The sequence below is a fragment of the Vicugna pacos genome, chromosome 12 (genome assembly GCF_048564905.1).
Source record: "Vicugna pacos chromosome 12, VicPac4, whole genome shotgun sequence".
NCBI lineage: Eukaryota > Metazoa > Chordata > Mammalia > Artiodactyla > Camelidae > Vicugna > Vicugna pacos.
This window is the reverse complement of record NC_132998.1, coordinates 2243514-2257934: the sequence shown is the minus strand read 5'-3', so window position 1 is coordinate 2257934 and position 14421 is coordinate 2243514. Positions and strand designations below refer to the sequence as shown.

The 14421-nt window shown below is 32.7% G+C and overlaps 1 protein-coding gene across 2 annotated transcripts in view; it reads left to right on the top strand.

The window, feature by feature from the left end:
• Positions 1–14421, top strand: part of MON2 (MON2 homolog, regulator of endosome-to-Golgi trafficking) — a 100207-nt gene that overhangs the window by 15378 nt on the left and 70408 nt on the right. For both annotated transcript variants that reach the window (XM_006218072.4, XM_006218071.3), the window contains exons 3-7: positions 4753–4880; positions 5904–6035; positions 8196–8325; positions 9595–9692; positions 10803–10928. In XM_006218072.4, coding sequence (XP_006218134.1) covers positions 4753–4880; positions 5904–6035; positions 8196–8325; positions 9595–9692; positions 10803–10928 — 614 coding nt within the window. The remainder of the gene's footprint in view (positions 1–4752; positions 4881–5903; positions 6036–8195; positions 8326–9594; positions 9693–10802; positions 10929–14421) is intronic.

Sequence of the window (14421 nt, the reverse complement as noted above, 5' to 3'; positions counted from 1 at the left end):
GTATAAGACAGTTTGGTCTATTTGGATATACTATTCAAATATTGCCCTTGTGTAACATCCTGAGCAGCATCTGGAAAGAGTTTGAATCAGGGAAGTGACACACTCATATTAATATTTTTGTTTATATTCTGTACATTATGCTGGCGGCAGCAGGGAAGGTATATTTCATTGTATCATCAGTAAGGCAGATGTCGGTAGACTTCCTATAATCTCGGCTAGAAGATACAGGGGGTTGTACCTAATGCCTTGCTCACAAGTTGACCTGTTGGGCCATAGGGATTTCTCTGCCGTTTAATGTGTTACTGCTTATTCTTTTCCCACCTTTTTAAAAAACTTAAAAATTTTACTTTGTATCCTGCCTTTTGTTATATCATAAATTCTTTGATGCCATCTTTTCTAATTATTTAGATTATTCCATAATATTTCAGCAAATGATTGTAGTTTATTTAATGGTTCCTTTATGTTAGACGTTTTTCAGTATTTAGAATCTTTTTTTTTTAAGATAAATTTCTAGAAATGAAATTGTTAAAGGATATGAACATGTTCTTGGAATTTGTCACCATGCTGCTTTCTGAAAAAATAAAAGTTTATGCCTTTATCAACAATATGTGAGTGTATTTTTATAGCATTCATTATAGCATTCTTCAGATTATTAGTGTTAAAAATCTTTTTGGTAATTGAACAGGCAAATTACTTCTCATTTTAATTGACATTTCTTTTTAATGTTGAACATTTTTCTATGAATATATTAAATTATTTCCTTTTTTCATTTTACTTTGAGTTTTTGTGTTTTCTTTATCAAATTGTTTGAGCTATTACATAGGAAAGATATTAACTTCCCATCATGTTTATATCTAATTTTCTAGAAGTCATTTACCTTTTAATTTTTTGTCTAGATGCTTTTTATTTTTCCATATTCTAATATTTCTGATTTGATGCTCTCCACTTAGGAAGTCCTTCTCCTTCTATATAGTTGATAGTTATTTTTATTTTCTTCTAGTTTTTCTATGGTTTATCGTTTTCTTAATAACATATGGGGTGACATGAGGACCTAGTTCTTTTGCAAAATTATTAACCGATTGTATCAACATCATTTGTTGAATAATCCTTCCTTTACCTGTAGTGCACTTTTAATATGAAAGTGCTCATACTTTTATTTGTCCTCATCTTGAATCATTTAAAACGTTTTCATACCTTTTGAATCACTACATTTTTTTTATGTGTTTAGGAATATCAGTCTTTCCCATAACTAGATTTTAAGGGTTTTGAGGATAACAGTCATGTCTACATCACGTTTAATTTTTTTCCACAAGAATTATTATTTAATGACCATTAAAATTTATCATAATAAAACTTTTATTAACCCCTATTAGTATGATTCATAGTGGGGCATCCTAGTTTAATTCTTTTTTTCCAGGATAAAAACTGCAGTTTTGCAGTGAAACTGCTCAGAGCAAGGAAACCCCTAGGATATGGGGACCTGCTGGACCTCTTTCAGGTGTGTGAAAGTGCATCATTTGATCTCACAGTTATAAAATTTGGAAGTAAAATATATTTATCAAACACACAGTGTTACTCTATTAAAGGAGTTGTGCTTCGTGAGGAATTTAGGTTGAGTAAAATTTCTCTTTTCTTTCTCCCTGAAAGCTGTCTATATATTGTCTTAGAAATTGAAATAGAGAGTTTTGATTAAAAAGAGTTGACTTTTTTCTTTTTTTTCCTGGAGTGATTTTTTTTTTTTTAGTGGTTAAAGCCAGATGTCTTTATATAGCTGCACAGCCTTTTCCTTCTAATATGGGTTTTAAACTCTAAACCCATAGGAAGATTTTTACTTAAAGCCACCCTTAAATAACATGTAAATAAAATTACTGCTTATGAAGAGAGTGCAGTAATCTCTCAATTAGAAGAGCAGGATTAATTTTTGCTTCTTAGGACCAGTATCACATTTAAAAGAAGAGAAAAAATTGGTAACTGTTTTTAGTGATCTTTGTCTTCATTGTGGTCTAGTAGACATATTTTTGTTTTTTATATTATGCTTCAAAAAAAACAGAATAGATCAATAGATTTTATTTTTTTGTTGTTGTTCATCATCTCTTCTGGATAACACAGAAATTTCCTTTGACCATTATATTCGTATACAAACTGGGTGGAAAAAAAGTAGGAAGGATTCCTTTGAGTTACATTAAAATATAGTTAAAATTACTTTTGTTACTACCTTCAGTTTATCTGAACTTGATAGATCTGGATAACTGACTGACATGTATACAACCTTTCACTATACGTTACCTTATTATATTCACTCTAGGAGGCACAATTTTTTCACATGTTAATATTCCCCACATTGGTATGCATCTTACTGTTTGTTGATGGCATCTTAGAATCACTGTGGGCAAGGTAATGTTGTAGTTGTCTGTTTCAGTGCATGTGTGAACTTGTTCGTAGTTGTTCATATTGTCACATAAGTTGAGTTTTATGCATTGTTGATATCACATAAGTTTAATGGCTATTTGGAATGTCACCCTAGTTGTTGTGCAGGCAATTTCTGTTAACATCTTATGGTAAGTTCAAAAAAGCACCAGTATCAAAGTGTGCAGACTGGGCGTCTTTGGCTTTAAAGACTATCTCAGAGATGATAGTAAAGTACTCTCAAGCAATGAGGCATCCCAAGCAAACAATCCAGTTAAAAAATGGGCAGAAGATCTGATATTTTTCCAAAGAAGACATACAGATGGCTAACAGGTGCATGAAAAGATGTTCAACATCATTAATCATTCAGAATATGCAAATCCAAACCACAAGGAGATATCACCTCACACCCGTTAGAAAGGCTGTTATCAAAAAGATAAGAAATAACAATGAGCTTTTTGGCCCAGAGGATGAAATTGTGAGGAAAATTTCTAAGTGATAAGAAAGTACTGTATCATAGTTTAATTGGCATAATTGATTGGCACTGATTTTCTTTCTGGTAATATTGTGGGTGTGTCTTAAATCATTGTCATCAGAGACTCTGTGGAAGTATGTTGTTTTTCCTTCTATGAAGGCAGGATCCCTATGCTACATTTATCTGTAGGCTTCAGGCAGATAACTGTGAAGTGTTTCATTGGTTCCTCTTAAACACTTTTAACTCTTTTAGTTTCCATTTGCATTAGATGCTGTTTACCTTCGAGAATGGCAGCATAATGTTGTGGGAGGAATAGTGAGCCAGGAATAAGAAGATATATTTCATATTTTTAGATTCTAGTTTTACCACCTACTTACTGTGTCGCTTGGTCCAAATCACGCCCTATTCTCTATATGAACATTGTGATACTCAATGAGAAACGTATGTTAATGTCATAAAAATTATAAATACAACTTGTTAGTATTGAAAACTTATTTGCCTGAGTAAGATTTAATAACTGGGAATGTTCAGCAGAGTTAGAATTAGCCTTGTACTTCAGTGATTCTGGCAGGATTGAATATAGCAGGTTATTTACTGCTTCAGAATAGTGTTTTTTTGAGCTTTATTGTTTTTTAATCATTCATGTAAATGTTTTGGGACATTGTTATGGAAAATTTATGTCTCTGATTTTTAATCAAACCTTTATACACAAGAAAGCAAGGAAATAAGGGAGGTTTTTTGGAAGCACTATTCTTTGCCAGTCATATTTGCCATCTCTTAGCTGCAGTAAATCAGTAATTCATGCTGGCATACTGAGGGACTTTTCAGAGTGTGCTGTAGGAAATAGTAGTCTTTATTTGCCATACTACAAAAGGAGATTAGGGAGAGGAAAGAAAGGGATGTAAGTGATAAATTTAATGTTAACACTAGTTTTACATTTTTAATGGTGATTCTGGATGACTTTCTCAACAGTTTCTTTTGAAAAACATGTTAAAACTCAGACTTGTATGTCTAATTATAAGTCGTAACCTGAAAAATAATTAATGGCTGTAGTACATTTGAAAATGAATACCGAGCACAAAAGTTTGATATTCTCTTGCCTTGGAATTTTATGTTATTCATTCAAATTGGAATGACAAACCTGTCTTACTCATCTTTATGTAGCCATTCAGTAAGTGTGTATTGATTTAATTTCATTTTATAAATTTAATTATGTATAATTCAGTTTGTGCATTTTCTAACCTTTTACATTTTTGTTGCCACTAAAACTTCTGACAGAACTGGCTTAGTAGGACTTAAATTAAGATTTGGAATTACAGCATGTGCATCCAATTAATTTAAAGTAATGCTTCAGTAATAAGAGGAATAATGTTACTGTTTTTAATGAGTTTACTTCTTGAAGAAGAAATGCCAGTAAATTCAAGACATATAATAAAATTCTAGGGAGTTTCTGAATATTCATTCAGAAATGTGGTGAGGGTGATGTTTATACTATTTTCAGTTACTTTTCTGCTCCAGAATATGAATTCTTATTCTGGTTTTCCCTTCTGCACTTTCGAAGAAATAGTCTTTCTCTGAGGCAGGATAGAACTGAGAAGTTGTCCTTAAAGAGTTTATAGCGGAAGATGGAGGAGAACCAAGGGACCCAGTGTCAAGAGAAAGGCAGGGCAAGCTGTAGAGGGGAGGAGTTTAGATACAGAGTCTAGTATTTATCCAAAGTTTTTTAACTCTTACTGCTTGATTTTTTAAATTTTGGTGTTTATTTCATATTACATGGTTTTTATTAAGATTATCATTAGTGGTTGTAATTATATAAAATGTATTCTTATTTATGAATCATATTTAACATTTTATATGTGTTCTAAATAAAGCATTGAAAGAGAACAGCTCAGAGGTTGTTCAGCCTTTTCTAATGGGTTGTGGAACCAAGGAACCGAAGATCACTCAGCTATGTTTGGCTGCCATTCAGAGACTCATGTCCCATGAAGTTGTATCTGAGGTAATGTAAAGATTTTATCTGAACTGTGCACCTGTGAATCAAATCAGGCATTTTCATAAGGGCAGAATAAAACATACCTGATTATTAATGTAAAACAGTGCTTGAAGGGCATGGCTTAATTTTAAAAGATTATCAAATTGTCTCATTAAATCTCATAAATAATGAATAAAGATGAAGTACATTTTGTCAAGTCATTTGTAATCTAGCAAGTCATAGTTCGGTAGTATAGAGGATAATTTTGAGAACCAAGCAAAGTTTCAGTATCATTGAAGTAGAATATTATTCATAAATTATCTTTTAAAAGATAAGAGAGAAAAATTATGACTGCTTGCTAGATTATGTGAAGTGATAATTTGTTGTTCATTAACTTAAGTGTGTTGTTTGTATCTAACCTTTTGATGGCAAAACAAGGAAAAACATGTCATCACTAGAAGTCTGCATCCTGCTTGCAAATATAATGATGTTAACTTTGTGCTTCATGTGGTACTTTAATAGAAGTGGTAAAGTCCTTTGCCTTTGGTATAGCATTCTAAACAATGTCAGATTTAATTGAATTTATAAATGTTAATTTGAGTTGTGTTTTGTTTTTCTATAACATATTATGAATAGAATAATGTATAAGAAACAGCAGACTCAGTTAATTTGTGTATGTATGTATTCTGAAATGTCCAAATTAACTATACCCATATTATAGAAATGAGCTTTGATTTTGGCTAGGTATTTCAGAACTATATGCTGCTATTTGCATATATTCAAATGGTATATTTTAAATTTTAAAGAAAAATTTTTGAGAAAAAAAGTAATTGGTTGTAATTCTCAAATTAGTTGAGAGATGTATATTTGGAAACATGGGTTTTTGTTATTGTGATCAAGAAGTTCTTTCCAGGTGAGATAATATTTGTACACCTTTTCATATTTAGGAACCCAAACAGCTATATTTTATTTGTTGAGAATAATTAAAATAATTATTTTAAATAATTATTTTATTAAATATTATAAATTATTAAAATAATTGTTTTACAGACTGCAGCTGGAAATATAATTAACATGCTTTGGCAGCTAATGGAAAATAGTCTTGAAGAACTTAAGCTACTTCAAACAGTTCTTGTTCTTTTAACAACCAATACGGTGGTTCATGATGAGGCACTCTCTAAGGTAGGAAGCCTGTTTGTCAAAGTTCAAAGTGCTTTGAGATAGTGTTTGAATGACTTGACTGAAAGAGAAAAGCCTGGTGCTTTTTGAACCAAAAGCAACTTTACTGTAGCTATTGTGATAATACACATTGCGGTTTAGAAGCCATTGGTGCCTTATTTCCCCCAGATTAGAGTTGAAATCAGGTTGGGGCAATTAAGCAGAGCCCCTTGGGTATAGCAGACAGGCTTAGTTATGAATAGGATATGGAAAAAGAAAAACAGAAGAATAGGAGTAGAGGAAGAGGAAAAGAAAAAAATGTGTTTTGAAGTATCAGTGCTCTCCACAGTTGCCTTGGGTATTCCCCGTGGTAGCTCTCCCTTTCCCCCCTTTTAAGAATAATTTCACATGTATGTGTTACGTAGCCAGGCAGTTTAAATTTGTCTCTAAAGGAGCTGGAAAAATGACCTTTTGGCATGTATACTGGATAAGGCTGCATGTTAGCTATTTCTCATTCCTTTCTCATTCCAACCCTCTTTGGAACACTGTCAGCTGTTCTATTATTTATTTCACTCTTTAAAAAAATTTTTTTAAATTATGAAATATTTCTAAAGCAGAAAGTACAGAGAGTAATATAAAGAACAATCTTTAATTAATGGTTTCTTTTTTAGGGAAATTTTTGAACTTCCAATAATAATTCTGTTATAGTTTGTAAGCCTTTAAGGATGGATGGCTTACAAGGTAGAAAAGTATGCTGTCACATTGAGCTATGTAGACTGTCTCTAGAGAGTGTATCTATCTTTTCTAGTTACTCGATTGATGTTCTTAGGACATGCTGAGATGGTACTTAGTTGCAAATAGCTTATTCTTTTAAGCTCATACCTGGTTTATAAAATATTTAATGTGTTTTTATATATACTTTTGTTGATGTAGTTCCTCTTGGTTTCTAGCTGTCAAATTATTGTTCTGCTACATTTATTTAAAATTTCATTAAAAATTATCGTTTGACCTACCCGAGTGATAAGAACTGATTATAGTTTTATAAATAAATATAGGATTTATTTTAGTATTTTGGTTAATTTGGAAATGTAATATTGGGAAAGAAAAATGAAGTATAAAGAAATAATATAAAATTGAGTAATAGGAAGGGTTCTTCATAACGTGTACCTTCGTTATACTGAAATTTAAAAAAGTGATAGTGGTATCAAAGGCTTATTTTCTCGTAACTGTTTAATATAATTAATATGATGAGACATAGAATTTAAAATACCAAATTATGTTTTTCTCCAAGAATGACTTCTTTTAAAACTATAAAAGTTTTAGAAGAACACAAAGGAGAAAATCTCTTTGACCTAGAGGTAGGCAGAGATTTCTTAGGGCACAAAATCCATGAACTGCTAAAGAAACCATGAAATAGGGGGAAATATTTACAAAGACCTGAAAAAGAACTTTTATCTAGAATTTATTAAAAACACATAACTCATTCATAAGACAACCCATTACAAATGGACAAATGATTTCAACAGACACTTCACAAAATAAGATAGTCAGATGACTAATGAATACATAAAACGTGCCTCAGAATCATTAGTTATCAGGGCAAAGCAAATTAAAACCACAAGGAGATATCATCACACACCCATTAGAATAGTTAAAATTGAAGAAGACTGACCATATCAAGTGTTGTTGAGGATAGGGTATAATTTGAACTCACACATACTCCTGGCATGAGTATAAAATTGTAAAGCAACTTTGGAAAACTAATAGTTTTTTTTAAAGTTTAACCTATACTTACGGTGTGATCCATCCGTTTTGCTTCTAGGTGTTGATTTACCAAAGGTAATTGAAAATACATGTCTCGACAGAGACTTGCCATTTGCAGAGCAAGTCATTCTGCAGAAATAAAAACACAACACATTATTATATACATGTTAAAGAACCAAATTATGAAAGGTGTATTCCACATTACCTTAGCTAATCTTATGAGTTTGTGTATTTACTGAGAGTTTGAATTATATCAAGATCCAAGGATTTTTGTAGTATTATTGTATAAAAGGGTGGGACTTCTGGTGTAAGTGATTGAAACAGCCAAGCATGAATTATGTAATTTTGGATTATGTCAGATAAAGATACTAGCCATGTTCTTCATGGCCTTATTTCACACTGAATGAAATTTTTTTTTAGGCAATTGTTCTTTGTTTTCGACTACACTTTACAAAAGATAATATTACAAATAATACAGCTGCTGCTACAGTGCGACAAGTTGTCACTGTTGTTTTTGAGAGGATGGTTGCTGAAGATGAACGACACAGAGGTAAAGAGATTAAAAGTTGTTTCCTTTTGACAATGGGTGGTTCTAACATCCAGGCTTTCTCTTTTATTGATTTTCATCCTCTCCCCTGTGAACTTAGACTACCTAACATTTAGAATACTTTAAAATATGTATTTATTTGAACATCATTATTATTATGGCAATTCAAAAAATAAGTCACCCACAATTTTATTACCCTAAGAAGTGGGTTCTATTTTCCATGTTTATTTCTAATATGTGCATATTTGCATGCTGAAGATAATTTCACATTTATGTCAAACATTGCATTATAACTATTTTTAGCCAAACATTACATTATGTGAGTTTTTTGCATTATTTTTTATTTTTGTTATTTAAATTTTAATGGTTTTATTTTGCAGCTATTCTATAATTTAATGAGCTCCTTGTGTTTGATATTTTAGTATTGTTTTGAGTGTCTTCCTACATAGGTATTTCCATTTGAATTATTTTTTTAGGGTAAATTCCCAAGAGTGAGCTCACTTTTTCTGCATGTTTCCTAGAGGAATTGCAGGTGGAATTCTAGCAGATTGAAATATTAAGGAATTAAACTTATGGGATAAAATAGGACAGTTCTCCGGTTTGAATGTCTTACATACATATTCATAATCTAAATATAATTTCCGGATTGGTAGCTTTATCTGTGTGTCTCTAAAGACTAATACCTCATTTAATACTTTCCAAAAAGGTAGAAAATACTTAGAATCTCTTTCTTTTCAAGTGATCAAGTCAACATTTATTCAAAACAAGCTGTTGTAACTTACAGAGAATGATGTCTTATTAGTATTCAGAGAAACTGGGAAGATCCATTCTAGTTGACTCTTGGCCAGTCAGTACCTATAACTGAGATAGTAATTGTAGCAGATCAAGAGTTAATTCTCTTAAAGTTTGTGAGATAATAGAAGAATTAACCATATGGTAAATTTTATACGTTTGATATTTAAAGGCAGATTTCAAAACCATGAAATAAAGGGGCCAAAGAAGGGGTTACTGGGAAGATCAAATGTATGGATAAAGATACAGAGCTTATTAAAATGAATGTAAGATGGGGAAGAGTGATTTTTATGGCTTTTTTTTTATAAAAATGGGATGCCCAGTTTTTCTTTTCCATTTTGGAGACATGGTCCTGAACTTATACTTAAGTTTGTACTTCTATAAATAAGTTTTTATTTTAAATGTACCTTTTAAATAGTATATAAAGTTTAAGTTAAAGGTCGTTATGAACTCCTAAAACTTCTCTTATTCTGACTGCAGATATTATAGAACAACCAGTACTAGTCCAAGGAAATAGTAACAGAAGATCTGTCAGTGCCCTCAAACCTTGTGCTAAAGATGCATACATGCTTTTCCAGGTATTTCAGTTGATAAAAATTTTTATTATAGAACATAGTTTTGTGTGAATTTTTGATGTTGGAATTTTGCCTCTGATCTGGTTTTTTTTAAGTGTCACTTTTTAAGTTGTCCAATTTTAAAGTATAAAAAGTAGTTCAGGTTTCCCCCGCTATCTGAAAGTAGAGCATTTCTGTGCAAGCTTTCATAACCCAGAATGGCCTAAAGCGAAGAAGCAGTACCTTAGGACATAATGACCTAACAAAGACACAGAGTAAATGGAGGGAAGCACAGACGCTCACCGACTCGGTTCAGAGCGGTGGCGGCTTCGTGCTGAGAAGCTGAGTGTGGTTCCCGGGGAAGAGCCTGTCAGTGCTGCCCCTACTGCCCAGAGTGAGCGCTGCCTCCGTAGCTGGCTCGCTGCAAAACAAATGCTGTACGCTGTTTTCATTTTTGCCTTTTTTTTGTAAAAGTGAAAATCCCCTTCAGATTTCTTTCAGTTAGAGAAAATGGGTGCTAGTGTAGGTCTTTTGTAAAAGCTAAGTGGTAAAGCAAATTTTAGAAAAGCCCATGATACCTGTATTTTAAAAAATTCTAAAACATTAAAAAGCATATATAGCTTATTAACATAATAAAATGTTATGTTGTACTTTAAGGAAATAAAATGAATTAAACCTTGAACTAGATATATTAGGGATGGCTAATCATATAAAATAAGTACTTTAATAGGAAGATTAAAGTACTGAATCTCTGGTCTACTAATGTAATTTGATATACAAGTACCTGATTTTTACACTGTTTTGCATAAATAAATCTCTTAAGTAAAGTAAGAGTCACCTGTACTGGAAATATTGATTTTGATTGAAGGGTTATTCTAAGTGGTTTTTCATTAAAAGAATGTTAGATTTACCATTTATCTGTGCACTCTATATATTAAGTTTACTTATATAATCAAGTGTACATTTAGTCAAAATTTGAATTCCCAGTGATTAGTTTCTAAAGAGTAAAACCTACTATATAACAAGAAATACTTTAAAGAAGTTTTATGAACTATGAATTTTGAAAAGCACATTCCATTCCAGCATGTGAAATGTTTTCTTTGTTTTTGTTTATTGTTTGACTTATTTTCCCAGGACCTGTGCCAGTTGGTTAATGCTGATGCCCCTTACTGGCTAGTAGGCATGACAGAAATGACTCGAACGTTTGGCCTCGAATTACTTGAGTCAGTCCTGAATGATTTTCCACAAGTCTTTTTACAAGTAAGCTGTTTGTAGTATCTTGCAACAAAATTAATCTTTAATTTTTTTCACAGGTATTTTTCAGGAGAGCAACATGTATTTTTCTCTCACATTAAAAGATGCAAAAAATTATACCTCAATAAGGTATAATTATTACCTTTAAACATATAGTAATTTAATATTATCTTACATTTTAGTAATGCCCAAGCATCTTGAAATTCTGACATTAGAAGTGATCCCTGGGATCTTTCTAGTCAAACATTTCCCAGTCAGGGGGTGTATGAAGGAATGGGATATGCAAACTCTTTTTGTAATATTTAAAATCCTAAAAAATTGTTACTGATTTTTACTTGGTTATATGTTGCTGTGTGCTTTTGCATAATTTAAATGGAAAAAAGTTGTCAGTGCTTAATAAATTCCATGAATGATACAGAATATTTCAAAACAGAAGGTTAATAGGGGAAAAAGTAAGAAAGAATTCAGAATTTTTATCTGTTTGTAAGAAGCTGAAGTTCAGAAATAGTTCAGTGATTTACATAGGGTTCCTTAGTTATTAGCAGTTCTTGAACTAAAATTTAGATCTTCTAACTACTCCTCTAGCTCTTTTCCCTACCATGCGGCCCCCCCTTAGTCGTCTAACTTGTCCTTTGCTCCTACCTACAAGGTGTGTGAATCAGGTACCACTAAAGTAGAAGATCCTTTAGCTCAGGAGTTGGGATTGAAATTTTATTACAGGGTTCGTAATTTTTGGTCTGTGTTAGACAGCTGTTAAATGCTTTTGGTGATAATGAGCCATAGTAACTGATGACTCCATTTCTTGTATTAATATAGGGTAAGTTTAGCTATAACTTGTCTAGCAGTCTTGTATAAAATGCTAGTCTCAACAGCTGCCACTTTTGACTGCCTGTGCCGTACGACGACTTTGCTGAGTTCCTTATGTACCTTTAGTCTTCACAGTGCCTGAGAAGTACCAATTATTCCTGCTTTACACAGGAGGAAGCTAAGACTTTCAGAGGGTTAAATAAGTTGTCTAAGGTTTCATAGTTTGTAAGTGCCGTCATCCGTTAGTCACACTGTCATTCTTGTTGTTCCTAAATGACCCAGGTGGACTCCTGCTTCGGGGGCCTGGAATGCTTTTCTCCCGTGTGGCTTGTTCTCTTCCTCTTTTTGAGGTCTTTACTCCATGGTCAACTTATCAGACAAACTTTCCCCAACCACCGTGTGTAAAATGGCTACTTTTCTTCATGCCAGCGCCCTTTCTTACCCCTTGTTATTTTTCTTTATAGCACTTGTTACCTCCTGACATAGGTATTTGTGAAGTAGTTTATCTTCTCTCTTTCCCTACGGGAAACTCTGTGAGGCAGGGACTTAGTTCCCTGTTGTCTGAGTGCCATTTATTTCTAGTGCCTGGTATACGGCAGGTGTTTGACAAATACTTGAATGAATGAACTGGTAAATGATTTTGAATTATTAATCTCCATAGTTTAGATTGTATTTTCTAATTTTGTCAGGAAAGATGTGAAAAAAATGTTTCCAGATTTATAGTGCCTGCAATAAATCTATTTTATTCTTCCTGCTGCAGTTCAGAGGAGGAAAAAAGAAATATTCAGTGTAAGATCCTAAAATTTACTCCTGAAAGTTTTCTTCAAGAGATAAATTTTTATTTTCTTTCATTCATTCATTATTAATTCATCCAAACAAAATTTACAGGTCCCTTACAATGTGCTGGTCTATATATTCAGCGCCAAGGATACAGAATTTAAATAAGACACATAAAATTCCTGCCCTTATGACACTTACCAGTCTAACTGGAAGAAAAAACATTACCTGAACAATAAAATGTGAAGAGTGCTGTGAGGAAAAAGTGTAAAAAAGTGCTATGGAAATGAGTAACACAGGTACCAAACCTGGTGGAGAACTAGTGACGAATGAAGGCTATGAAGCTTTTACCTGAGAGATAAAGAGGAGTTAGTTGGGAGAAATAGGTAGAATAGGGAAAGAATACTCCACAGCAGTGACCCTAAGAAAGAATCTGCCTTTTCTTTTAAAAAGAAAATAAGCTGTCTAAGGGCAGAGGCAGAACTGAGCATGACCCTGACTTCCTTCCCCTGGCGCAGTGCCTGGTGCGTATTCACCAGCCAGCAGCCAGATGGTAAGTATTGCGAGGACAAAGGCAGCCTTTCACCTTCTTCAAAATAAAGTCAGTGATATATAGAGCTAATTATACTTTATTAATCAAGGTTGACTTCTAGCTTTCTGGTTTGAGCAGTGAGTTACTTGCTGCTAATACTCTGTGGGCAGAACTTTTGCTAGAAAGGGTAGTGTATTCTGTTTTTAACTTACTCATTTTGAGGTACCTGAGTGTACACAAAATGGTAGTTGAATTTATGCATCTTGAGCACAGAAGTAGGGTTTTGCGCTAAAGTTACAAATCTTAACTTCGCTATAGTTGCTAACTGAAGATATGGGAGTGAATGAGATCAGCTCTGATGATAGCATGCGGTGAGCAGGATGTGAGGGCCTGGTTTTCTGGAGCTCTGAGAAACCTCATCGTTAAATGGTTAAATGGTTAAATGGTACAGCCTGATATAAGACAAAAGCAGGAAAGCTTCAAGATCAGCCAAGTAATCATTTATGTCAGGCGCTTCAAAGAAATTTGATAAGATTGAAAATGCAGTGTTGGCTTTGGCTACAGAGATCATGTTGAGAACAGTTCCAGTAGACATGAAGTAGTTGGTGGTGGTTGTGGAGGAAAGCCAGTTGTAATTAGGTGAGTAGTGAGGGGGAAAACTGAATAGATAAAACTTTTAAGACTTGTCTGTAATATTTATAAATTAGCCAATACCTAAGGTTATTTAGTAAAGTATGAAAATGGATTTAACTATGCTTTTCACTTTGTCAGTCAGTGAAACTGCTGTAGATGTGAGAGTAGAATTTCAAATCACATAGCTCTTAAAAAAATCCCATTTTTTGGTGGGGGGAAGAATTAAAAGTACATAAAATGGTTATAAAAAGCTAGAAGTATACATATTTGGAGTCAACAATGACTCACTAATTTATCTCCAGGAGTTGAGATTAGGCAAAGCTTTCATTTTTATCTTTTCACTTATCTGTGTTTTCTTTCTTTTTTCCTCTAGTAAAGCTAATTTTTTTTCTTGAGTGACTGACTTCTTAAAGATACATTTGATGCATTTTGTGATTCTGAACAGATAAACTGCTCTGTGTCTTTTCCTTTTCTGAGAGATTAAAGTATTAGATTGGTTGATTTTTGTGATTGTTTCTTTGTTCTCATCCTCAATAAAATTGGGATGGTTAAACAACAGAATAATATATATTTGAGACATTAAAATAATTATGCGTGTTTGTCACTGTGTTTTTATCAGCTCATTGTGTTCTGTTCAAGCAATCTAAGTAGAACAAAATATTAAGTTGGTTAATAAATCTTCTATGCATGAATAGAATTATTATCTTTGCTAAATAAAATCCATGAATTATATAATTTATTATTCTTTAT